The sequence below is a fragment of the Danio rerio genome, chromosome 7 (genome assembly GCF_052040795.2).
Source record: "Danio rerio strain M-AB ecotype USA chromosome 7, GRCz13ab, whole genome shotgun sequence".
Classification (NCBI taxonomy): Eukaryota; Metazoa; Chordata; class Actinopteri; order Cypriniformes; family Danionidae; genus Danio; species Danio rerio.
Genome location: NC_141027.1, coordinates 32,460,087 through 32,487,099, shown reverse-complemented (window position 1 = coordinate 32,487,099; position 27,013 = coordinate 32,460,087). Strand labels below are relative to the sequence as shown.

Below are 27,013 nucleotides of genomic sequence, written 5' to 3'. Positions count from 1 at the left end.
TTGTATTGGAGTGAACACATGAGAGAAAACTACTCTTTTTTTATTGAGTAAAATCCTCTAGTTCTCTTTTTTTCTTCTCTTATTTTCTATGAAACTATCTCTCTCCTTCTCTCCCTGAGGCACTGAGGCTCAGAGCATAAAGACAGAGAGAGAGAAAGATAGACATGGATAGAAGTAGAGAGAGAGAGAGAGAGAGAAGAGGCTGTCAAGGAGACGGAGAGATAGCATGTAGCAGCATGACAAAAATGCAGGCAGTACACAAAGTGTTTTCCTCTCTCTCTTTCCCTTTTTCCATTTGGGCTGAAAGGTGAAGTGTGTGGGCAGCAAGAGAAGCAAATGGCAGTTCGACAGTGAGAGGTCAGAACACTGACCCTAAAACACCCTCCGTTAGAGACGCCACAACACAAACTCGCCAAAACGAAATGTGAACCAGCACATGTAAATCATAAGAAGTGTGTTTTCATGTGGCATTCTCCTTGTTATACATCTCAGCCCTCTTGTTTATTTATCCTGCAGTATTCCAGCCAGAATTTTGTCTCTGTGTGTGTGTGTCTGTGTGTGTGTGTTTGTGTTTGTCTTTGTTCTGGAGGAGATGCACTGAAGCCCAGGCAGGTTTTTTCAGCTGGGGCCGAGCGAGATCTTGATTAGGAATCCATTATGTGTGGCTTCAAAAGCCAGGCCGCAAACAGTAGACGTGGAGACGGAGCCTAACAAACATGCTACACAAGCTAATGAGGCACATCTCCAACCCTGAAGGATGACAAAAAGCAAGGGACGAGAGAATCCGCCATCTTGGATTTTATTTGCAAGGGCTGTCTTGGGTCTTGAAAGCATATACATGAACATAAGGGCCTCTGGCCACACTGTGTATCAGATTACCCCCCATCACAAGCTCCCAAAGAGGCCTCTCAATCCCCCTCGCAGCTATGACCCTTCCATTGCTACGCTATCTTTTTTTTTTTTTTTTGATCTGAGGTTACCTGCCCTATCCAATTACCCTTCAGGCTGCTTTCAATGGACCAAGTAGCACCAGAACACTCCCCTTTTCTCCTCTCATTCCTTATCACTTGCTCTTTCTCTCTTTCTCTCTCGGTGGCGTCCCTGGGCCCCTATTTGTGCAGCGGTCCCGGTGGTCCTCTGGATACATTATGTATTACTGACAGTCCTGTTCCTCCTTTACTCACACACACACACACACACTCACACACACACACTCCTCCACACCCGCAGCCTTTCGCCCCACTGCAGACTCTCTCAGTCTTTTGGCTGGGGTGCCTGGGAGCAGGATGAGAGAGAAAGAGAGAGAGAGAAAGAAGAGTATGTGTGTTTGGGTCTGTGAATGTGATCTCTATCCCCGAGTAGCAGGTTTCCTCATTAGGGGCCAGGGGCCGCACTGCAGTGACAAAGACAGGGACGGAGACAGAGGCCTACTGGAGCCTTCACTGAAGGAAACTCTATCCTATGAGACTGATAACGCATGCTCTTAAAGACTGTGTGCTTTTCACTGGATGACTCCATTTCCACAGCATTTTAAGTTATGCTGAAATAGCACAATTGTTATTTGTGCACTAGGATCTGGACCGAAAAGTGATACGTCTCATTCTTATGACACCAAAATCAATTACAAATGTCTCAAACTTCTATACTGATGTGGAATGATTTTGACTAAGAAACTGCAAATAAATTTCATTTTTTTTTATAAAAAGTATTTCATAAAGTATTTTATATAGTATTTTTGTCGAATTTACTTTAATAGCAATATAATTTAATTAATTATTAATTATATATGGGTGACGCAGTGGCGCAGAAGGTAGTGTCGCCTCACAGCAAGAAGGTCGCTGGTTCGAGCCTTGGCTGGGTCAGTTGGCATTTCTGTGTGGAGTTTGCATTGTTCTCCCAGCATTCGAATGGGTTTCCTCCGAGTGCTTCGGTTTCCCCCACAAGTCCAAAAAAATGTGCTACAGGTGAATTGGGTAAGCTAAAATTGTCCATAGTGCATGTGTGTGAATGAGAGTGTGTGGATGTTTCCCAGCAATGGGTTGCAGCTGGAAGGGCATCCGCTGCTCAAAGCATATGTTGGTAGTTCATTCCGCTGTGGCGATTACAGAATAATAAAGTGACTAAGCTGAAAAAAAAATTAATGAATGAGTGAATAAAATACCTGCTCGTTTCTGCATGTATATATAATTTTTTTTTTCATGGCGACATCGTGGCTTAGTTGTTAATACTGTCACCTCACAGAAAGAAGGTTGCTGGTTTAAGTCCTGACTGAGTCAGTTGACATTTCTGTGTGGAGTTTGCATGTTCTCCCCATGCTTGCATGGGTTTCCTTCGAATGCTCTGGTTTCCCCTATAAGTCCAAAAACATGTGGTATAGGTGAATTGGGTGTGCTAAGTTGTCCGTAGCCTATGTGTGTGAACGAGAGCGTATTTAATAAGCGTATAGATTAATAAAGGGACTAAGCCGAAAAGAAAATGAATGAATGAATCACTTTCAACAGTGTTTTATTAAAATTCAAAGGGTTTTCTTTAAAATGATACAACATTTTTGCATTTACATCTCTGCATGTGGATTTGGGAAGCTTGTAAACTTGGGTAGGCAAAATCCAGGCAGAAACACCCAAATAGCATTTAACTTTAAGAGTTCAAAACAATACATTGTCTGGGTTGGCATGATACAGTACAAAAACAGTATACAACATTATTTCAAATAAACAGTAACTAAAAGAACTTAAACATCAAATAAATTAAAGTTACTTTGTTATACTGAAAAAAAGTAATAATTTAAACATCAAAATTTGACAGGCAAATATCAAAGACCCATAACGCAATTCAAATGCCTAAATAAATCCATACAATTTTTAGTCTTGCAATTTTCCTTTTTTTGCTGGTGGTGTTCATAACCGTGTACTCAAAACTCAAAAAAATATTTAAAATGTGTAATTTTGTTCTTAGAAAAAATTAAAGTCATACATTCAGAAAGACATAACATAATTGTCTTTTTTCCATTCTATTAAAATACTGCTATCAGGTTTATAAAATATATTATATTATGAAATATTAATTTATATTATAATATGTTAAATATATTCCTATTTTATTTTTCATATTAATAAAAAAAATAGCCAAAACATTCTGATCTCATTGCAGGCGTAAACAATCTTGTAACACCAATGGAAAAAAAGATAATCTAATGTAGAAGCTCTCTCTAATGTAGTACCTGCAGGGTGTTGTGAAGGTAAAATCCGGCAACAAGCTCAAACAGTTGAGGATTTCAGCTCACAAATGCAGATACAATTTGGCATTGTCATGAAATTACTAACTCTAGAAAAACAAATAAGGACCACCCTAAGCGCTACAGATGGAGCGTGACTGAATGGAAAATACATACTACAAACATGGAAGGAAGAAGAAAAACCCTTGTGTTAGGAGAGCTCAGAAACATGTCAAGTCTCAACAGAGCACTGCAGCTTTTCTGCCTGTCAGTAATAGTAACAAAAATACAGCAGGAAAGAGAAAGAAGCCTAGTTAAACTCGTGCTATAGGACAGAGAACATTGATTTATGAACGACAGCCTCATTTTCTATGAGGGTAGCGTCATTCCCTCACTCTAAACCAACAGTTATTCTTTAAGAGCTTAACGTGAGACGTTCACTCTTAATCACTCTGAAAGCAGCACAACAAGCTTGTTTGTCCACAACCTTAACACTCAGGGGCAAATTCGCTAAACGTTTACCACTCAGCATGAAAAACTTGAGCAAATCGCAAACTACATGAATTCCAGTTTCATGAAACCTTCAACCGCACACACACACACACAAACACACACACAGACACACACACACACACACACACACACACACACACACACACACACACACACACAAACACACACACAGACACACAGACACATACACACACACAACTGCCAATTTTCATTCATTCATTTTCTTTTCGGCTTAGTCCCTTTATTATTATTATTATTAAGAACCGCCAACTTATCCAGCACGTTTTTACTCAGCGGATGCCATTCCAGCCTCAACCCATCTCTGGGAAACATCCACACACACTCATTCACACATTCTACCCAATTCATCTGTACCGCATGTCGTTGGACTGTGGGGGAAACCGGAGCACCCGGAGGAAACCCAAGCAAATGCAGGGAGAACATGCAAACTCCACACAGAAACGCCAACTGACCCAGCCGAGGCTAAAACCAGCGACCTTCTTGCTGTGAGGCGACAGCACTACCTACTGTGCCACTGCTTCTCCTTCATGAAACCTTTAAAAAGATAATATTGTTAAAGCAAGGCAAGGCAGCAGATTCAACTGTGAGGCGAAATGGTGGCTAATTGCCCGTTTCCACTGAGTGGTATGGTACGGTTCAGTACAGTATGTTTCAGTACGCTTTTATGGCCATATCCACTGTCAAAAGAAACCAGAAGCAAACAGTACCATACTACATTTTGGCTACACTTTTGAAAGAGTACCTAGCAAAACAAAAGCATACCAAAAGGCGGAGCCAGATGCACAGCTAAATGCTATTGGTTAACAGAGATACGTCACTAGCTTGTGCACACACCAGGAAAATGAATACAAAAGAAGCACCTGTTTTAATTATACAGCCGAGACATTACACCGTAATAATATACACATTAAATAACGAGCCATGGTTGACCCAAGCTTAAACAAACCTTGTCGTCGTCTTGATGAACACCCACAAAACCAAGAGGAAGAGCAGAATCTACCCTGTGCATCGTTGTTGTTTACAAGGCCATCTAAAGCGCGAGCGGTTTCACTTTCTCAAGAGAGTTTGCGTGCACGTATATATTTAAAATAGCAAACTTCTTAATTTTATGATAATAACGTTCGCATGATTATTGAAGAGCTTCTAACATTCGATCCTTTCAGAAACGGAAAAACTTGAGAATGAAGCGCGAAAAAACAAAGGAGAAGCCCAACAAAGCAAAGGAGCAAGTGATTTTTGAGCAACCTAAATCATAACACAAACTCTCATGTTTAACCTTTTGGACTATTATGATCTCAGAATGACGGAATTACTTTCTAACTTTTACAAGCTTACATGTGCTGGTGAAGATTAAAGGTACAGATGAGAGGTTTGCACTTACTGTGGGCTATATGTTGCGTGTTGTTTTTGAACCCAAATAAGGACTAAATGTATGCTGTGTGTAGTTTATCTGTAATTGGTAACATATCGGAGACTGTAAGGGTCTGTATGTGTTCATATATGTTGCATTTATTTATTTATTAATTTATATAATTGCAGACATTACAGTAGGCTTTGTCATTGATCTGCAGTTATAATCACATCATGTTCATAGAAGGGTTAGTAATGAACATTTATACACAAGTATTTATGAGTATAAAGCATTTGTTTTGTGAGAAGCGCTTCACATATAATATGTGAACGACCCATACAGCTTTACTGTAGACATTTCCTCGAGCGGGAAAGACGTTAACTGAAACTTTCTGTCGTACACCAAGCCCATTATTGGTACTCTGTTGGCAGTGGAAACACAAGCCTGATAAAGTTGACCCGCATAAACCCATACCATACCACTGAGTAGAAATGGGCCATAAATTCTTAGCACGGTTGCTAGTTTGAGTCCTGAATGAACCAAGAGGCCTTTTTGTTTGGAGTTTGCATGTTCTGTCACATGTAAAATGACAAAAATTCAACATGATTTTCTAAAGATTTTTCTAATTTTTACAACAATATTACCAAATACATAGAGCTTTTTCAAAAAGCTTCTCAAAAAACTCAATATGAATGGAATGTTAGACCAGTTTTCAAACAAAACCTATGAGCAGACAAGACCTTAGAATCAACCTGCAAGTCTTGGAATTGTCTTAGATTAATGGCATTCGCCGATTTTCAACAGTTTTCAACAAGTTGAAATATGTTTTGACTGTAATGTTTCCTGATTAATGTGACTCAATTTCACTTGAAGGGATAGTAACCAATTTATTCCCTATTTCCTCACCCTCAAGTGGTTTCCAATCTTTAACAAAAGAAGATTTTTTGGAAAATATTTTAGAAAAGGCAATTAGCAGTTGATGTTCACAGGAGAAAGTCAATTGCCACCGATTTTCAAAATTCTTTAAAATATCTTATTTTGTGTTTGACAGATTTTGTTCATTTTTTTTCTTTTGGTGAATCAGATGGTAAAACAAAGCAGTGTCCCTAAGCATTTGCAGGAATGTGCTCAACAGCAGTTCCTCTCTGCAGGCTAAACTCCTCCGCTCAGACTCTGAGGGTTAACTTTTACATTTCCACTGCATCAGTGAAACATGGGTGCATCCGCATGTCGGCAAACCACAGCAGCACCACAGCAGGCCTTTCAGTGGCCACAGCTGCCCACAGAGCCCCACATCACAGCTGAGCCTGCCCGCTCACAGCCCTGCCAAGCCCTGAAGGAGCCCAGCCACAGCCTGCCCCATGATAAGGCCTGGAGATGTGATTGTTGAGCGCGTGTGTGTATGTGTTTTATGGCATGGGTGGGTCTCATTTACCCACTGGCTTTTGGGCCACAAAGGGTGAGGCGTTTCTGTGACAACATCCCTTTGATTGACAGCTCTGCAAATGATGTGTTTTAAGGAACAAGGCTAAAACGTTTAGAAATGTGCTCATGAAACAAAGACACATTTCATTCTTTTAGATTTAAACAAGGGGTGTCCAAATCAGTTAATGGGGTCACTGTGCTCTACAGTTCAGCACAGTTTAAACCCACCTGAACCAGCAAATTAACATCTTCAGATTTCCAGACATCAGAAACTTCTAGGCAAGATGTTGGAGCTTGTTTGAACCTAAAATCTACTGGAAAATTATTGGACTTTTAAATTATGAGTATAAACTATGGAAGAATGAGTATATACTATGGGTGCACATGTAATAATATTCAATAAATTGCTAAATCAAATTTAAGACAAAAAAAAAATCTGTTAAATAGATTTTATAATAAATACCATTTTTTACAGTATGTTTCCATCCACCTAATTTTATGTGAATTTTTGATATACGCATAAAAACTGTCGATAGAAATGTAAAGATGTGCGTAAGTTTTGAAAATGTGCATAAAAAGCATATGTGCATAATTGAGTAATTTTTTTATTTACCAACAAAAGATGCATATAAACTATGATTGAAACCCTTTTACCGAGCAAATTTAGTATGTGCATTAAAAAGTCATGTGATTTTGTTTTAAGATATTATGTAATGATAAAGGTGTGTGTGAATGGGTAAACCAGCAGGCTGAGCACACTATAAAACATAAAATGTTGTTTTGTCTCACAACTTCAAACGCCACCAAGCATTCATTGCATGTCTGAGTCGCAAGTTATTTATTAAATAAAGAAAAGATTGACGCAGTTTCTCCTATTGGCGGGAGTTAATCAGGAAGTGATGATTTTTTTCTCTTTGACTTGTTGGATGCAAACACTGCTTTATTTATTTGCACCTTTTTTGGTTCGATGTTCCTGTTTTATGCATAAATTTATTTTGAATCTTTGGATAAGCGCAGTTTGAACCTAAATTTTGAATTTAAGTGCTAGTAAATTCTCCCATATCCCATAACTAAAGAAAAACAAACTAACTGATCAATTTTCATTGTGCCCTTATGTGTTTCTGGATTTTTCAAATCAGGAGCACATGTGCTGGTAAAAAGTAAACATCAAATGTAAATAAGACAAATTACAGATTATTTTTAACATAAAATGTTAATACATTTAACTTATGGGATTGATTAAAAATGTGTGCAAAACCAGCAATCCTGCACCGAGTTTGAGGGCCAAAGCAGAGCTCATGGTTTGTTGTTTCAAGCAGGACCTCCACCCTGAATATGAAGTACATTAGTCTCTTCACAAGTAGAAGGCTGATGATTTGTTTTTCCTTCAGCGTTACATACAGTAGAGACTGAATACTAAACACTGGAAGCCTATCGGCGGGTCGGATGATGTCATGCCTGACAAATTCCTCTCCTTTGCTACACAAGAGAAAAGTTTGAGTCATATCTGAGAGCTCCAGCAAGCCGTTTGCCACTGAAAAGTCAATTGTACAGTTTAAACCACACAATTATAAAAAGCAGAAAGATAAGCAGAACTGACTACCTCCTAGACCACAAGCTCAGTGTTTTCTCTAAAGAAATTAGGCCTGATGGTTTCAAAGATAGGATATACGAATTTAAACACTGTACTTGGCTCTTTAAATGTTTGGGAAGACGCCACTTAAATGTTTTTCTTAAATTGTTTGGGAAAAGAGCGCCGTCTGACGCAGAACATGGGATTTAAACTCTGAGTAATGAGTTCCAGTCTAAACCATCTTTGAACTAAACTACCTGAGATCCTAAAAAGCTCACCCAATACTAAAAGTAGAGAAGACGACCACACACATGCATGCATAACTTAAAGGGTATGAAAAAAATACATAAAATATATTCAGAAGGTCACACCAACACACAGGCAGCTTTATGTCCAGTCAAAAAGGGCTACAGTTCTGGAGTCACAGAGCGAGATGCCAATTCCCTCACGTGAGCTCTAACACAAACACTTAGCCTTGAGAGCAAACATCTCGACTAAAAAAAAAAAATACAAATCTGAGACAGAGAAAGCAAAGGATTTACAGAAAGAGAAAGACAGCAGGAATGCGAGAAAGGAAGTGTATTAAGCCGCTAATTCCACAGGAACACCATGGCCGTAAGCACACAGTGTGTTGGGACTGTGCTGATAGTCTATCTGTAATGAGATATGGACAAGGCTGAACACACCGCCGATGCACACAAACAACATACACTTGAGTTAAGACTGTACAAGAGCCAAGAACAAACCATTCAAATGTAGTGCTCTCCACCGCCCATGCACACTTTTAATTACTTAAAGTATGATTTAAAAATGGGCTTAAATGCATTACATGACTTAAAAAGTATTAGCAAAACACAAAATGACTCACTTAACCAGGACTTATGATTTCTCAAAATTAAAAAAAAAAAAAATTATGAAAACAAAAAAAAAACAGGCTAATGGATTTTCATTACTGTGGAGAACAAATTGTTTGGGACTGCTCTTTTCATTTAATGAAATAGGTAATGTGTTGCTACTGAAGGAAAAAAGGCACCATAAATCATAAGCATAATAAATAAGTATTATAGATACAGGGCTTATTATTCAAAAAAGATTGCAATCTCGATTCGACCCTACACATGATCTTAATACTGCTTTTCAATAACTCTGAGAAAAGCATATAGGCAGTCGAACAAGTCTTCACATTCTTTACACGTGGCTCAGCAACATGGACACCTCCAAATGGTGTTAAAAGTGTCACATACTGTATTTATAAGGTATAATTGACCCAAAAAATGTAAATTCTGTCTTCATGTAATGACAAATTTGTGACCGCAAAATCACGCATGAGCTGACAAACTATTTGTTTATTATCGATAGGACTCGCGCATGTACACCAATAATGTTTACTTTAGTGAACAGAACCTGCATAGGCTGTGAATAACAGGTAATAAAGCTGTAAATACCGTTCAGTTTGTTGCACTGAGGGATCGTTTGGGAGCTGTGCGAAAGGTATGATTTGCATGTGTGTTTTTTCCTCAGAATGATGGCAGCCATGACATGAGCGCACTCTGCAGTGAAAGTGAAACCGAAAGTGCGAACATCATTTAAATGATCATATTGCATTTTAGAGTAATGATTTCGGCAAGCGTTTAAAATGTTTTTTCAATCATAGCTAACACATACTGTTGTGCATGAAAATCAATGTTTACTGTTTCAGTATAACTACTCTAGCCTATATGACATGAAAGGGAATCTAATAATGACAAAAGTTTCATTTTACCAGTCTAAAAGGGTTTGAAAATGTTGTCAATGACAACAACAAGCATATGTCTAAAAACATAATCATTCAACTTTAGAATCATGAATAGTTGTATTCTGATGTCGTCATTTTACTGTAAATAACAACCAGGACAAATTTAAGGTCCTCCATTCAAAGTCTAAACAAAATGTAGCAATTAAACCGACAGTACACATAGGCCTAATATTGTTGTTTTACCACATGTTTGATAAATAATAATAATTATCTACTCATTTTAAACTTTATTTCAAATCTACAGAATCATGAGAAAATCACGATCTTGATTTTTTTGAAAAAAATTAATAAATAAATAAAAATTATGATTTACAAAATCGTACGGCCCTTTTACAGACTCAAGCCTTCTTTCGGCAGCAAAAAAAGAAATGAAATAAATAAAAATCAAACGTTCCCTTTTAGCTATGGTGCTCAATTCACTTTTGCAAATTTTAAACATTAATAAAACAGTAATAAATAACAATGCTGTAGTTCTAATAAACATCTCATAATTGTTTTATGATAAAGTATTATCAAATTGTAAAACAAAAGTGGTGAGAAGGAAACATTCCTCCACTAAAGACGAATAAGCTATAAAAATATCAGCCAATAGCTGACATTTATCAGCCGATATCTGGACAGCTTAAAATAACAGTTGTTTTAATACAACATCAGCAAGGTCAAAATTCCACATGCTTGCTAATGTTTGGCAGCGAGGGCTGACCAGATGTCTTTGACAGGATCACCTAAATGCAAGTTGCCTCCCATAAGAGTTTGATACTGACAGGATTCAGAAAAACACCCACGTCTTATTGCCAGCAAGTTCTTTTCCACAGCACTCAAACTGGACCATGCCTTCCCTTCACTTTCTCTCTAGAGAGGTGAGCTGAACTGGACGGAAGCTTGATGGGAACAAAACCCAAATAAAAAGCAGCTTTCTGGGAAGCAATTTCACATTCCAGTGAGACCAGAGAGGCTTCCCACCTTCCAGTAAGAGTGTGTGTACAGACCTGTCTGTGGCGGCACCTATGTGCGCGTCTGTGTGTGTTGTAACACCAAGAGACTGAATGTGTGTGTGTGTGTGTGTCTCAGTGTTTTCCCAGTCCATCTCACTCAGTAAACCTTTCTGTTTATCGTTCGGCCCATCACTCTCCCTCTGTTTCGCTCTCTCCATCCTTCCCCTTCATTCCTTTCCACTGATCTCAGAGCTTCATCCTGTCATTTGTCTGGTGTCCATTAGAAAAAGAAGATGTGATGGGAGACAGGCGTTTGTAACGCAGCAGATGGCCTTCTTCAAGCCTCCATCAGGAAGCTCACATTAAACAAACCCATTAACTGCCAAGGCAACCTGCCTGCGTCCCAACAACACTATTGACTATGAGCAACATTGAAATAATCACTGGCCATCTATTAGCATTCGCAACTGTCTGCTTGTGCTGGTCAGAGATGAAGTCAAGTGTGTGAATGGCGTGAGTTGTCGTCCTTCTGACTCTCAGCTGCTTCAGACCAAACACAGTGAATCAGACTGACTTTGACAACAGTTCAGCACTCTGAATGAATTATAGAGGGGCCTCTTCAGTATTTCAGTGCATGCCCCACACTCTGCACTCGCTTCCACATACTCTCTCCAACACATTTACAACTAGGGCTGCAAGATACTGGGACAATATACGATATTGTTGTTGAGTATTGCAATAACGATATTTCTGACAATAAAGCATTTACTTAAATAAATAAAAATTTTGTCAGTTCTGTTTTATAAAAATGTATTTATACAATGGTATCAAAATAGTTAAGCTATTCAGACCTAATGGTGTATATGCAAAGCTACTGCTTTTCAGCCACCGTTAAACTTCCAGTGAAAGTTTTATAAAGTTACTTTTACAGCATCTATGTTGTTATGTAATTCAAATATAATCAGTTAAATAGAAATAAGCATTCATTTAGTTGTTCAAGATTAAAACAAGATGAAAGACTGTTAAATGCAATAGCCATCAGGAGCAGCAGTTTAAAACAGAAACGCCACTGAAAATAAATGGTACAATTTAATTTAATTCAGTGCTTCTCGTCCAGTCTGGGACCCACTTTATATCACATCTCAGTCAGGCAGTGGAGATAAAATGGAAGCTCTTGAGCTGGCTGGCTGAAAATGAAAGGTCTGTGTGCATATACTAGGGCTGCTCTATTATGGGAAAAATCATAATCACGATTATTTCGGTCAAAATTGTAATCACGATTATTCAAAACGATTACATAGTCCCGCTTTGATATGGTTTCTCTTTCACGTTTTTTGATTCTCAGCTTGTTTGTTTATTAAACAAACGAGGGTTAATATGAATAATCACTAAACACCGCGCTCTGACATAAATGTGCTTGTATTTGACCATTAAAGCCAACCCAAGCTCATTCTGAAAACGTAGTCCCGTGGACGTTTCTGGAGACAGTGGAATACATCCCGGGAGGTACGTATGGCTGCGGTTTTTTTTTTCAAGCGAACGCTGCGGGGCGGAGTGACGATGTTCCCTTTCGCGCTTACTGGCCGACCGCTTACCTCTTTGTGGAGGGCTTTCCCGCTGCAACCCGTTTGTCCACTCGGCTCACCGTGTACGTCGGCAGGCTCGAGATGCAGAGAGGAGTTAACCACGGAGATCGGTTTCGAGTCCGGTGAAGAGCAGTTCCAGCAATCAGGTAAGACAAAAACAGAATCCCAAAAATTAAGTGAACGAGTTTCGTAACAGGGTGAGGACGCGGTAAAATCTGAAAACAGGGTAGAAAAAAAAAATCAGGGCTTTTCTTTTTTTGGACGGCTTTTGTAAACTGTTGCTCGGGTTTAGGGAAGCGAGCGGGCGGACGGGTCAATCGGTAAAATTGGTTGGGTTCAGGGAAGGAGGAGGGCGGGTCAGCCGATTGGCCGGTCGCGCAGTAAATCATCCGGTTAGTAGGACAGCGGCCTCTGGTGGGTTTACACGAGAACAGCGCGGGCGCGAACTGCACTCGCGAGAGGCGTTTGAAACAAAAAAACTGCAGCCGTACGTACTCGCCGGGACGTATTGCGTGGTCTCCAGAAACGTTCGCGGGACTACGTTTCCACAATGAGCCTGGGTTGATTAAAGCACTCACATTAAGACAGCACATTAAGATGAGCTTTGCTTGTCTCCGAGCTTGTCCGAGGCTAAGCGCGGCGCGCACACACACAACAGCATTCGCTCTTTTGCGCTTTTAAAAATATGAATGATGCACATCACGTGCTGCAAAAGTTACATTACAGTACATGCTTTTATTTATTTTCACGTGAAACTGAGCTTTGCAGAGCAACAAATGTGTACAACTGGAAAAGGGGCGGTATATGATGGAATAATCGTTTATCTCGATTAATGGTTTTTCATAATTGTGAAAAGCCAAAATCGAAATCGGATTTTAGATTAATTGCACAGCCCTAATATATACCCTATTAATTTTTTTAAACTGTCAAGGTGCAAACATTTAATCTTTAAAACACTACGAGTGAACATATGAGTTATATTCTAACTTTGGCTGTTTTTATTTTCCTCTGTCATCTTGACTCCCGCCATTAGTGTTTATTTATAACTCTAAGTTCACCTTTAGGCCCTTCCAGCCAATAGCAGAGCAACAACTACTGGGGAGGTGGGGATAAGGAAAATACGGCCCCATCTTATTCGTCAAATTTACATAACCAATGCATAAAATAAATGTAATTTATCATACATCACTGCGATACGTATATTGCATGTACTATTGTTGTGATAACAATCAATTTGTGATATACTGTGCAGTCCCCTTTACAACATTTCTGCAATACTTCATTTTCAAAAAAGCTCATGTCAGCTGTGATGAGATGTATAAACAACTGTTCACACTCCTGATTGTGCCAAATTCTGCTCGAATTGCACCATAAAGCCATTCAATTGAGTGTGAGGATTAAGATTAAGTGTTAGTGTAACGTTAAAAGTACTAAATTAATTAGGTGACATTTACAATAGTCCATTTTATGGTTTTGTGGTAAAATATGCATATGCCGGGTGAGTGTGAATAGTCGCATACAGTTTAAAGCGTTTTAGGCTGCATAAGGCTGCAGACAGAGATTTTTTTATATGCCATAAAAAAGCCAGTTTGGATGAGAAAGATCCATAAAGCACTATTTCATTTAAATCTTTATTCTATTGTATTCATCCATATTTGTAATTTGTTTATTATATTTCATGCAGGTGATCTGCCCTTCAAAATCATCCCTAGCAATGTTAAATTATTAATTTATTCAAAAAGATTATAGCAATGTTTATCATAGAAAAACTGAATATCACAATGTTAGTTGTTTCCAATTTTAAGCAGGCCTACACTGAAAAAAATGGTTGCAAACAATTAATGTATTGAATTTAATCGAACAAATAAAATTTTGTAATATTGTACTTAGTTTGTTTGTTTAATTTCAGCCCAAATAAATTGTTTACAATCACTTATCTTAAAGAAATTTAGCAAATCCAAGGAATCATCTTTGAATACTTTTTTCAGTGTACTTGATAAGCATAAAAAGCTCAAATCACACTGACCCCAAACTTTTAGACAGTTTTTATTTTTCTTTGAATGTTTAGATGCTATATTTATATATATATATATGTGTGTGTGTGTGTGTGTGTGTGTGTGTGTGTGTGTGTGTGTGTGTGTGTGTGTGTGTGTGTGAAATATTGGACTTTTTAATACTTGCTTTGCTTAATATTTTTGAATATTTGATGCTTAATATTAACATGGAAACATTGATTATGTTCATTATCTTCCTTCCTGCTTATCCTCATTAAACACTGAAAACATTTTTTTTTTCTGAGTAGTTCACCATAGTTTTTTTTACAGTAATCTGTTCCTCTTTCCTAACCTACTTGAGCTGCTTTCCCCCTCTGAGTGCTTGCGTGTCATTAGATTTGCATGGTCACTTGTCACCTCAAATCTCATACACAATGATGGTTGTTTTGCCACTGCAAACTGCTGTCAATGTGAACTTACCTCAAGGGTTTAAAAACCCTGTCCTGAAATGACTCTCTCTCTCTCTCTCTCTTTTAGACACACACACAATATTGCAAACTCTTAAAAATAGCAAAGCAAAAAAAAATGAAGCATGACTGACTAAAATATGACATGCCACACAGACAAGGAGACAGCAGAGGTTTCCGAAAATGATGAACTGCGAAGAACTGTTTATTTTACTGCCCTGTAGACATAATGTATCATCAGCTCAGTTTAAATAAATTCAACACTTTCTGCTTTTCTGCCTCTCTCACGCTCATAAACACACACATACACTCGCACAAATTGTTGGCAGGGGCAGCGCGTGGACAGATGCGGGGGACCCCGGAGGGTCATTTTTGGGTCAGGAAGTGTGCGGCCATTGGGTGATGATGGGCCTGAGATCACCGTGGGTCACTAACACAGGCACATGGGGAATGCCAGCCAAGTGGCACTGCGTAAGACCACACACACACACACACACATACACACGTCCAAAACGTTCAGCGAGGAGGACAAGTGCCATGTTAAACACTGCTTACTGGAAGAGCTGGACAGAGAAGACATCCGCACTTCTTCAGCTGCTGGACACTTCTCAAGGAGAACACGACGTGCAAACCTTGGATTAAAGCTCATCTCCGGTCAGACTCCTACTGGGGACTACTTGTCAGTCCACTAATCCAGTTCTTGCAGCAGAACGGACATTTGGTGAATATTTTCTCCACGAGAGACAGAAACCACAGGACAAGGGCATGGCCAATACGGCTTGATTTGAGGTCTGAGCGCTGCATGTGTAAACACTTGCAATGCTTTAAGAAATTTTGGCAGCCTAACAGTCTGTCTCTTTGTCCCACACCCACCATTTGTGACTGCAAGGAAATCTCTTACGTGTCGCTGTAATCATTATGGGGCTTCGGTTATGCTCATCAGAAATAAAAACAAGGGTTAAATTAGAAAGGATATTGGATGATGGAGATTTTATTAGGGATGTGAATCACAAGTTTAAATTCCTCTTAACTATTTTACTTGTAATAAAAGTTTCTTAGAAATCTTTTAAGTAATATTTTGCTAAATATTTCATAGCCACATTGTGAAAGAATTAAAAAATAATATCACTATAAGAATATTTTACAATAATGAAACCATTTCTGACCAATAAACCCTTTTAACTGCCTGCTCAACCAAATGGTTGACCATCTTTTGACTGTTTTAAATAATGACTGTTAAAGTCATTTTGAATAATGGTTTACAATGTACAGCATTGTTGGTTTACAAAAAAAGAATTCAAACAAACATATTCCTGTTGCACTACTCCACTTGATTTTGGTTTTATTGTGAAAACAAAAATAAGAAAACATGTTAAATAAGAATCTTAAATATTTTATGCTATACTTCAAAAAATAAAGATGTAGTTGCAATTTATCAAAATATTTTAATTTGATAATTTTTTTAATAAATTGGTCATACACTTTTATAGTATATGTATTAATTCCTGTATTTTTACCATAAAAACAACATATCGACCATTTGGTAGATGTTGATATTTTAGAAATTATGGGATTGGAAAAAATTGCATTGAGTGTGTTAAACTAGTGACTTTAGGATTTAAGAAATGCAATCCAAAAATTAGTTTCTTGGTGGGGCAGTTAAAGGCTTAAAAAGCTTTTAGAAAGGATGTAATATTTGGCTTTAACTAAATAACAATACCAAGCAATTGCTCATTTTCCTTTCAAACTGCATTTCATTAATATTTATTAAATTGTAGTGACAAGCGTCATAACGCCGATCTTTCAATAACACACATATACATATAGATATATATATATATATATTTTTTTTTTTCCTGAATAAAATGAGTAAACATTTTTTATTCTAAAAATTTTGAAACAAATAAGTTTTGCTCAAAGTAAAATAAACAGTTTTTTGTGGTCTTTATGGGTCGATTCTGTAAGGTGTGAATTGTGTATAAAAATAATAATAAAATTACAAGAATAATTATTTACAATAGAGCAAAGAAGTAAAATAAACAGTTCTTTATGTGTTTCTGAAGAGTCAAACAGTATTCAGATACAGAAATGTAATAATGCAATGTACAATAATGGTAAAGTCTTCATTGGAATAAAAAAAAAAATCAGTAAAAATTGTTAAATAATATAAGAAAAAAAACTATAACAATTATATAAGAAAAGTTTACTGGAATTTTTTTTAGCTTTGCTTTTTTTGTTTTTCAAATACTAGTTTTGTTTTTCAAAAACTAGTTCGTAATTAAACTGATTCAAGTCACACAGCAAATGGTAAGCCATATGTTTTTGATTCATTAAAAAGAATAATCTCAGAAGTACTTGTTCAATGGTTTGTATTAGGGCTGCATGATATTGAAAAAATCTCACATTGATATTTTTAGTTTTTTTATATATATAAAAATTTCAATCATTTAGATTGGTTTGGTAGATTGTGTAAAATGTGAATCATGTATCAATTTTTATTAATTACAATTTTTTATCATAATAATAATAATAATAATAATAATAATAATAATAATAATAATAATAAAACTGCAAAAATAGTACAATAGAGCAAAGAAGAAGTACAATAAACAGTTCATTATGGTTTTCTGGAGAGTCAAACAGTATTCAAATACTGAACTTTAATAATAGAATGTACAATAACACTATAGTTTTCATTGTAATAATAAATCTGTAAAATTTTTCTTCATTAAAGTTACAAATGTTTACATTATTGTGCCTAAATGCTTTACACTTTCTTGAAATGTCTTTAAAACACATGCAAATGATAAAGTTTCACTATACTTTGCAATTACTTCACAAATCTTATGTATTCTTAATTGTTGATCAACTATAATCCCGACTTAACATTGCATATCCTGCGATGTGACTATTGCGGACACACGCATTGTGATATCAATGATAATATAACATATTGCGCAGCCCTAGTTTGTAATATTCTAAACAACATCAAAAAAACATTCTACATTAAAAAAACAACTTAGTTAATTAGATTTGATGGAATTAAGTTTTAATGTGACTTGAACTGGATACGTGATGTTGCTCTTGAAAAATAAAAGCGATCAGAGACATTCATGAGGCTTCACCTTTAACGGCTGAGAGAGTCTTTGCCAGAAGGCTGAACACAGAGGGCCCTCTTCTCCTTTAGAGCTCTTCTCATGACCCGTGTGTGTGTGTGTGTGTGTGTGTGTGTGTGTGTGTGTGTGTGTGTGTGTGTGTGTGTGTGTGTGTGTGCAGGTATGACTGAAGGCTGCCTGTGTCCATTTACATAAAACAACCTTTATCCTGAACTTTCCCACTTCACCTCATAACTTCAGCTTGAGCGGTAAATCATTTGTGCAGCACTAACACCACACAAGGTGCACCACTGCTTCTCAAACCACGATTTTCACTCAAGTAATTTTATCTGACGGATTAAAGTAAAAGGCTTTCTCTCTGGTGGCCTGCAAAAAAAAGACCCAAATAAAAAAGAGCAATGACAAACCTTTATCCTCTAATTCACTCTCAAACACCCTTGCATTACCTCACCAGTCATTTTCCGTCAAGTACCCCCCGAATGCACAGAAACACTATTGTCTTCAGAGGTGAATGTGGAAAAAAAGCGATCACTAATCGCTCTATACATTCAGTCAGGGAAAGGTGTGGAAAAATGGTGCTGCCGGTTCCATCTGACTGAGCTTGTAGACGTGCAACCCTTCCCACAGCCTTTAAGATGGAAAGGAACATGGCGTCTCTGTTTTGTTAATGGGACACAAAGGCACATTCCAGCTCCTCAATGCTGAAGGGCTTTACTGAGGCTGAGACAAGAGTGGGCTAATGGCGTGTGGACAGACGGTTAGGGGGGATATCCCTACTGCACACAAACACACACACACACAAATACATAAGGGAAATTCTTTCAGCCACTAAGGGGACACCAAAAAAAAGAGAAGCAGGGGCTGAAAATTAGCAAAAGTCAAAAAAAGGGGCTCACAAGTTAGGAAAGATACATCACTGAATCACACATTGACATTGTTTGAACATACAAGATATGCATAAGACAACTAAGAAAGTACATTTAAAAAGCTACATGGTAAAATATTTTGTTTCTAAATTAAACAAAGATTACTGGAGTATGTTTTACAAAAAAATTTATCAATTGCAATTTTTAGGCATGGGACGATAACCGGTTTCAAGTTTGAAAATTGCTTAAATTTTCTGTTATACAGTTTCTAAGGGATTTGTGAAGATTTTAAATGTGTTTTTTATGTTTTGTAAAATAATCTGTGTTTTTAATATGCATTTATGTGTACACAGTATTTCGTCTTTGCATCATATTACAAAAAACAAAATTACCGCTTTTGCGAGGCATTTCTAATGCAGCATCTATGGGACAGGACAGTAAATTTGAAGTTATTCTCTCCTCTGGCTGCCGTCATCTGTCTCACACATTTTTTTTTTTTTTTCTGAAAGTCTTTATAACATCATCATTTTTTAATTTATTATTTGAACAAATAGGATTGTAAAAAATTACTTGTTGATTTCTCCCATTCACTGCGCTCTAAGTTATCCCAACTATGACGATTTCTCCTACTGAGAAACCCGGAAATGTGAAAAGGGTCTATTGTGTTCAATGGGGAAAAAAAGTTGTTGTTTTTTACCTAGTCATTTAAAATTAACTTATTTTAAAGCAGTAATCACAAAACCACGATACTTTTATCCAAGGTTATCATAGCGTCAGAAACTTATACTAGCCCATGTCTAGCAGTTTTTTATTTCATAAATTTTTGTTTTGTAAAATACAATAGCAGTTTGTAACTAAAATAAAAAAGAGTTGCCAAAATATATCCAGAACTTTGTAAATGTAAATTTAAATGTAAAATAATTAATAAACAAAAAGGAGTGATGTGCATTTAATCAAACTGTGATGTGGTCTAGTGTCTGTGAATAATTATCTGACTTTAAATATGAAGTCTGCATGTTTTATGCATCTGTATGAGTGCATGATGTGCATTCATTTAATACAGACACATATTGAAGACACCATGATATGTGAAAACATATACTTTATCTCCATAGCTACTCTGATATTCACTTCTTGACAAGCATTTTAGTTTTTTTGTCAGAAAAATTATCAGTGTATCATTATGTACACACACGCATACATTTAAGCCACAAGCCATTAAAATAAAAATGTGGTTTAATTTGACAAAAATATGTTGCTTTTGTAAAGCAGATTGTACTTCTCAAAAAAATAATAAATTAATTTATTTTATTTTTGAAAAAATAAAAATCTTCCTGGATAATTTTTTGAAATAAAAGTGAAAACTGAAATAAAAAGTCATTTAGAGACCCTAAAACCTAGCCCTAACACTTTCATTTTTTTAAAAACTGTAAATTTGTTGCTGCTAGTTTAATTAAAAAAATTATAATAAATATATAAAAAATTAAAATAAATTAATTAAATAAATAAATAAATAATAAGTTATTATTAATAAAAATAAGATTAAATAAAATACTTGAACAAAACAATTTAGGGAAAAAAAGTAAGATAATAATAAAAGACAGACATTTTACAAGGATTTCAAAAAACAATGTCACTAAAGAAAAAGCATAGTCAACACTACAATACAATAGACAAACGTTTACGAGGTGCTTGTTAAAAAGGAAAAAAGAAATATCAAAGCCAATTGATGCAAAGTGCAGCATAATAAGCAATGAACCACTTGCATTGGGGAGTTAAGTATATAGTTACATCCGCCCATACAGCTCAGTCAAGGTCAAAGTTTCCCTGGTGTGGAGCGATACTACAGTGCATATTTGTTTCTTAAGCCGGTGCTAAGTCTCTCACTCGCCCTGCTCCGATACTCCGCCTAAACAGAGTATGATTAACCTGAAGCATTGCGCAACAACCTGCTGAAGTGAGCAAACTATATTAACCTTGCAGGACTGCTATCTAGACCACGGAATAATGATCAACTAGACTGTGCCCACTCTCCTTCTCTCACACTTTTACACATAAACACACACACACAAATATCTTTCTCTTATCTTTTCTTCCAACATATTTTTCTTTGTCACTTTACCAGTTTTCAAACTTTGACTCCCTCCCTCTATTGTCCTTTCTCTCGCTAATTCTCCAGTTCTGTTCTTCTCTGCGGGGAGAGACAGCGTGGCGACAGCTGAAGGCGACCCAGAGGACAGGCAGACAGAACTGCCCTACTATTATCAATTACATAAATAAATACCACAAATGCAGTAAAGCGTGCAGCAGGGCTGATGTAGGCGGATGCAGCAATGCGGCTGGAACGGTGGCAGCGATTTTTTACGGTTCATGACTATCACCACACAGACTGAATGACAGATGCCCAATCATCTGCTCAGCATCACTGGTGGATTGATCAGTAATGTGCATCCCAACAGGACCATGCGAACAAGGTATGGGAATGTTAAAGTTTCTGTTGTACAGGTTTATATAAGTTTATTTTAAGTTTATATCAATTTTAGATTTTTTTTTTATGTGTTGTTAAAGACATTTTATTTATATTTTTTGGGCAACAGTACCCCCAGCAGTAAAGGACTCACAAACATAAAAAGACAGTGGTCAGTACACAATTCAGCAAACATTTGAAAAACAAATACAGTATACATTTACAGTATACACCAATACCCAAGCATGCTATGGACCTGAACAGACCAGTGGTTTACTTTATATCCAAGAAAAGAAAGTTTTAACGAAATCTGTGTTTTTAAACTAATGAAGACAGCAGAAGTCAATGATGTATTTTAATTATTTAGCCTGACATGTTTACTTATTAAAAATATTTTAAATGTTCCTTAAAATAAAATATATTGGGTTCAATAGGAAAAAAGTTGTTGTTAAAGGTACCGCGAAGAGCTCAGAAATGTGTGTTTTTTATTCTATGTTTCATGTTATCTCAACTAAAAAATGAAGAGAAGGTGGGACAAAGAGTAGCTCCTCCCCTTTAAAAACAACAGCCAATCCGCTTTTTAAGTCATGACGTATGAAATACTGTTTCCGGACCCAAGCCGCTATTCCTCTGAATAGAGAAAATACTTGTTTATGACCCCTTTTTAGTCATATCACACATTAAAGTGAATTTCATATGAAGTGAAGATTATTTAAAAACTAATTTCAAGAGGATCACGTGCTTATGATTGACACGGCTGGTCCTGCATTAGCTAACGTATGATTCACCAATCAGACGATTCCTAACTTAGTATAAATAGCCAAAGTGTCTTAACATAGTCATCTTCATCTTGAAGAATCCCCTCTTCCACCCTCTCTCCCTCTCTTTTCCTCCATGGGACTGCACGGCGGCCCAGTGGCTAGCACTGTTGCCTCAAAGCAGAAATGCCTTTGGTTTGGGTCTTTACCCAGCCAGTTGACGTTTCTGTGAGGAGTTCATGTTCTTCACGTGCTTTTCCTCCCACAGTCCAAAACATGAGACATATGTAAATTGACTAAACCAAATCAGCACCATGGACGAATTTCAACCAGCAGTATATACTCATAACAATCCTTAATCAGCTAAGGGGGGGTTCTCGAGATCTACCTGAGCTCAAACTCCCCTTTCACCCAGCAAACGTTAGGGAGCCCTGGGCTCGAGAATCTTATGAGCTCAGGGTTCTTTCCCAGGACAGCATGCCAAACAAGCTTCAGCTTTACCAATCATCAGCTAAGTGTGAACTCTTGAAATCATGGTATATACTCCAGTCTCTGGACTTGCTGCATCATAGACATCAATATTTTAACAATTAAAAAAAGTAATTACTTTCTGTCCATCTGATATGAGTCATGGATATATATATATTGTGAACTTTTACACTGCTTTGTAAACATATATTATTAGCATTTGTTGAATCTCCCCAAACAGTTTGATATAGCACTTGGACCCAGAAGCCGATTTGTGTGACGTCACGCTTAACAAGTGGATAGCGTTTCGTTTTTATCTTAGCTCTGCAAGTGAGAGATTCTAAGATCAAGTTCAAAGCAACGCAGCGAAAAGCAAATAAAAAGGGTCTTGAAAGGGGCGGGGCATGACATTCCTTTTTTAATTTCACAGGACCGCTAATAGTGTGATATTTTTATTCAAGCTTATCATACCATCTGAATCTACTGGTATGCAATATCTGAATATACTGGTGCAAGCTTAATGCTAACACAATAACCATTTTAGTACAGGTGCTTTTTACCCCTTATATCAGGTGTTCCGAAAAATACTCTCATACTCTTTCTTTTCAGGTTTTTAAAATCAGGACAAACTGGAAGTCAACCATTAAAGCATCTGCTAAATGATTAAAAGGCTAAATGATAAAATGACTAAATGTAATGTTACAACAGCTCTTTTATTCTGTATTGTGAAGCACATCTTAGTGTAACAGACTATTGGGGAAAAAATTGTATTTCAGAAAATATGTTCAGTTGGTTTTTGACTGGATTTTGAAATCTGGCCACTGCAGTTGAATGTAGAAATTTGTTGTATTTATAAACATGTGCCAATGTTTAGTAATACAACTACATTGTGGTAAAGAATATACATAATATTTCTACCATTGGCAGTGGACACTTTAAAATATTGTGAATTATTCTGTGATTTTAGTTTCATTTTCTATCAAATGGAGTAAATGCATATGTGTGACACTGCTATAGAAGAGAAAAACATGTTTCAAGGTACTGCCGGTTTACTGAAAACACACTTATCTGGGTAAGCTTGTAATTAATGTCAGTAATGAGTGTTTTTGTTATTTGAAAACCATTTAACTTGTTATTACTTGGACAATACTAAAGTCTATTATCTCTTCAACCTCTTCTTTACCTATATCACAGGTGTAAAAAAAACAAGAATAAAACACTTGAAGCAGACTGTTAACTTAGCACCATGAGGATGGTCCTATATTTGCATTAAATTTACTGATATCTAAGATGGCCACTGCCGGAGCTAGTGTTAACTCTGTGGCTTTATTTCTGGCTTTATCGCTTCTCCAGACTGGACTTAGCTTGGCGTTGGGTTACACGCTGCAGTTTGGCAGAGATATTTCGAGAGCCCGGTCAAGCTGTTTTCAAAACGTATGGGCTCCAAGAGAGAGCTTCAGAATAAACACTCGCCTCCAGACGGAGCTTACAAACAATTTGGCAGAAAAGTACCACACTTAATCACAACTGAATGAAAACACAATAAATGCTGGTGAAGTCTAATGAGGTGAAGGACATGATTCACACGTGCCACAGACAGTGGGCTCTGGCTCAGTCCTGCTATAAACCAGTCTTTCTGTATTAGCAGATGGAAAAACTTGAGGAGCAAAAACTTCTCAGTCAACTAGTGAAACATCAAACTAATGCAAATGCTCTATAGACACTGACAGATCAAGAATTAAAGCCCATCTACACAAGGGATGACAATTATAATAATATCTATAGGTATAGACTTTTTTTTAAGTCACCCGTTCAATTATTGAGTTCTTTAAAAATAAGGCCACACAACAGCTGTGATGATAACATTATTGGTGGAATTAGTTTTAAAAAATATAAACAATAAAAACATTGGCAGCCAAATTAATCCATTTTAAGGTTCTTTGAGCTTGCAAGTGACACTTTAAGTGAAATTATCTTTTCTGGATGGTTTCTCAATTGTGTGTGACTCCACACTTTTACTCAGAAATAGAGACGCTCTATCAGATTTTTTATAGAAGAAATAATACTAGCGTCTGTTATTCCCTGAAAAAAACTGCAGAGAGAGACATTTGTGGGAAGCACTATTCATAGAAAAGCACCCTAACTCACCTCAAAATATAAATACCTTTTTTGCTGCATGGGTTTAAAAGCAGGCGAGCGAGGTTTTAAAGGCTGGCTGCATTCAATAATGGATGAGCAACCCTCTCTATATTAACTGTATGGGTCATTTAGTCTGTTACACTCACACAAAGTACCCAAAAGCGGCCCAAGATGGACTTTGTGCAAAGGAAAAACAAACCTTTTAATCAGAAAACAACTGCAGGTATTAATAGTGAAGACATTTAGCTCGAATCACAGTTATTTTATGAGATTATAATCTTGTCTTATTAGGTAATCACATCACATTTAAATGTTGTGTGCATATTGGGGGTTTTATTAAAAAATATCCCCTGCATACTTTCTATATGGATTGGAAAAACTTTTCACCTCAATAACGACTCAGAATGCAGACTAGGCATGGGACGATAACCATTTTCAAGGTATACCGCGGGTTGGAAAAGTCAATGTTTTACTACTGCCAAAATATTCTGCTATAAAGTTCCTAAAGTATGTGTACTTTTTTGTTTGTTTACGTTTTAAATTTCTTTTTTAGGACAACAGTATCTCCAGCATAAAAGATCTCCAAAGATGCCATTTTAAATTGTAAAGAAGTGTTTGTTTTTGAAACTAATGAAGACAGTAGAAGTCAATGATTTATTTAAATTATTCAGCCTGACATGTTTACTGTTTCAAAATATTTTACGTGTTTCTCAAATTAAAAAATATTGTGTTCAAGGGGATTTTTTTGTTTGTTTGCTTTATTTACTCGGATATTTAAAAAGAGCATATATTAGAAAAGTAACCACAATACCGTGAATCTGTGATACTTTTATATAAGGTTATCATACCGTCAGAAAATTATACCGGCCCATGCCTAATGCAGACATAACCTTTTAATTCATAAAAGCCCTCCATGTTCACCAAAAATTACTCAGTGTAAATCTTTCAGCCATAATCTTAAGAATGTGGTACTGCTTGCTGGTAGTAAAGTGATTATACATGTCTGAGTCACAGAGGAGTTGATCAATGTTTGATATTACATGATCACTGATCTTGACGTATGAAAACATTGTTTTAAAGTTGCTTATGGCTGCTTTATGTAACTGCGTTTACGTGACATTATTTTGCCGATTTGATACAAGGTGATATCGGTCATTCAAAGCATGAAACTCGTGTAACATGTGTAGCGCTAAACTGCAGTGTGCACTTGTTCCAGGCATGCACTTGATTGTTAAAGGTTACTGTGGTTACTTACAGGTAGTAGGTGAAAGCGCTGAGGCCGGTGGGGACGCTGGTCAGTCCCCGTCCAGAGCAGTCCGCTCCTCCGTCCTCATCACAGCGGCACAGCGGAGAGCATGTGGCCGGAGTAGACTGTCCCTCTCCCGCAGCGGCAGCCTGTCCCCCTACACACAACCCCAGCACCAGCATCCGGACGGCCAGCAATGCCATTATTCTCCTGCTTTTTACCCAAAAGACCCTCGAAGGCAAATGCGTGGCGCTTGTTTCGCCCACAAACAGACGTGGTGATAGTTCCTTCAACCTAAGAACAAGTACATTATCAGACTCCCAGAAGACTTTAGGTTGAATTCGCAGATTTAGACACGGTGAGGGCTAGTTAACGGACTACAATGAAGCCACAACATGTCTTTTTTATGTGTGCGAGTGCCCCAAAACAAATGGTTTAGCTACCTGCTTTTCTTTCAGCCATGGCTGGTGTAAGTACTTAACGTTAAGTGCTCTTACCTAATGCCCGCGAACGATAAGCAGACCGAGCCAGTCAACGGTCATTCTGCGCGGAGTCTCGAGCCTCACACCTCCAAAAACAAAACAAACACCTTTAGATTAGATTCCGGGGTCGAAACAATCGGGGCTCCAGATTGCCGTGGTTCGCTAAGCGTCCGCTTCCAGGAAAACACTCGCAAACCGCGACGAAACACGACGGGTTACAACAGTATTTTCACTCTCTCTCTCTCTGATTTGTTTCCTGTAGAAAACACGGTCAGCTCTCCGTCGAGCCTCACGTTTCCTCTCTCTCTCTCTCTCTCTCTCTCTCTCTCTCTCTCTTCGCTCTCTCTCCCTCTCTGCAGGATAGCCAGTGAGGTGCTGAATATGGTAATACAGACCTACATATTAATGATTTTACGACGTCAGCTCTATAGAATGAAAGTGGGGGCAACTTGTGACTGTTAAATATTCAAAACCTACTGTATATTTAGCCGCGGAAACAAGAAACAGTGCTATTATTTTTACTACTATTATGAAAAGTAGCAACATATGTTTTTATGTTACTTAACATAATACAATAAAATATGATTTTAGATTTAG

At 37.2% G+C, this 27,013-nt stretch overlaps 1 protein-coding gene and 1 long non-coding RNA gene across 4 annotated transcripts in view; one reads left to right on the top strand and one right to left on the bottom strand.

The window, feature by feature from the left end:
• The window catches only part of lgr4 (leucine-rich repeat containing G protein-coupled receptor 4), a 91,231-nt gene extending 64,534 nt beyond the window's left edge, over window positions 1-26,697 (bottom strand). Inside the window, exons 1-2 of one of the 2 annotated variants that reach the window (XM_087259534.1) lie at window positions 26,432-26,697; window positions 25,944-26,228 (exon numbers count right to left, since the gene is read on the bottom strand). In XM_087259534.1, coding sequence (XP_087115660.1) covers window positions 25,944-26,137 — 194 coding nt within the window. In that variant the 5' untranslated portion in view covers window positions 26,138-26,228; window positions 26,432-26,697. The remainder of the gene's footprint in view (window positions 1-25,943; window positions 26,229-26,431) is intronic. The other variant, NM_001353862.1, reaches the window with a different exon arrangement.
• Window positions 5,276-10,194, top strand: LOC147836020 (uncharacterized). Of its 2 annotated transcripts, none has more exons than XR_015495815.1 (2): window positions 5,276-7,350; window positions 7,542-10,194. It is a non-coding gene; the product is annotated as an uncharacterized LOC147836020 (long non-coding RNA). The 2 variants fall into 2 exon arrangements; XR_015495816.1 differs by having other exon boundaries at window positions 5,668-6,902.
• Window positions 26,698-27,013: the final 316 nt, after the last annotated feature.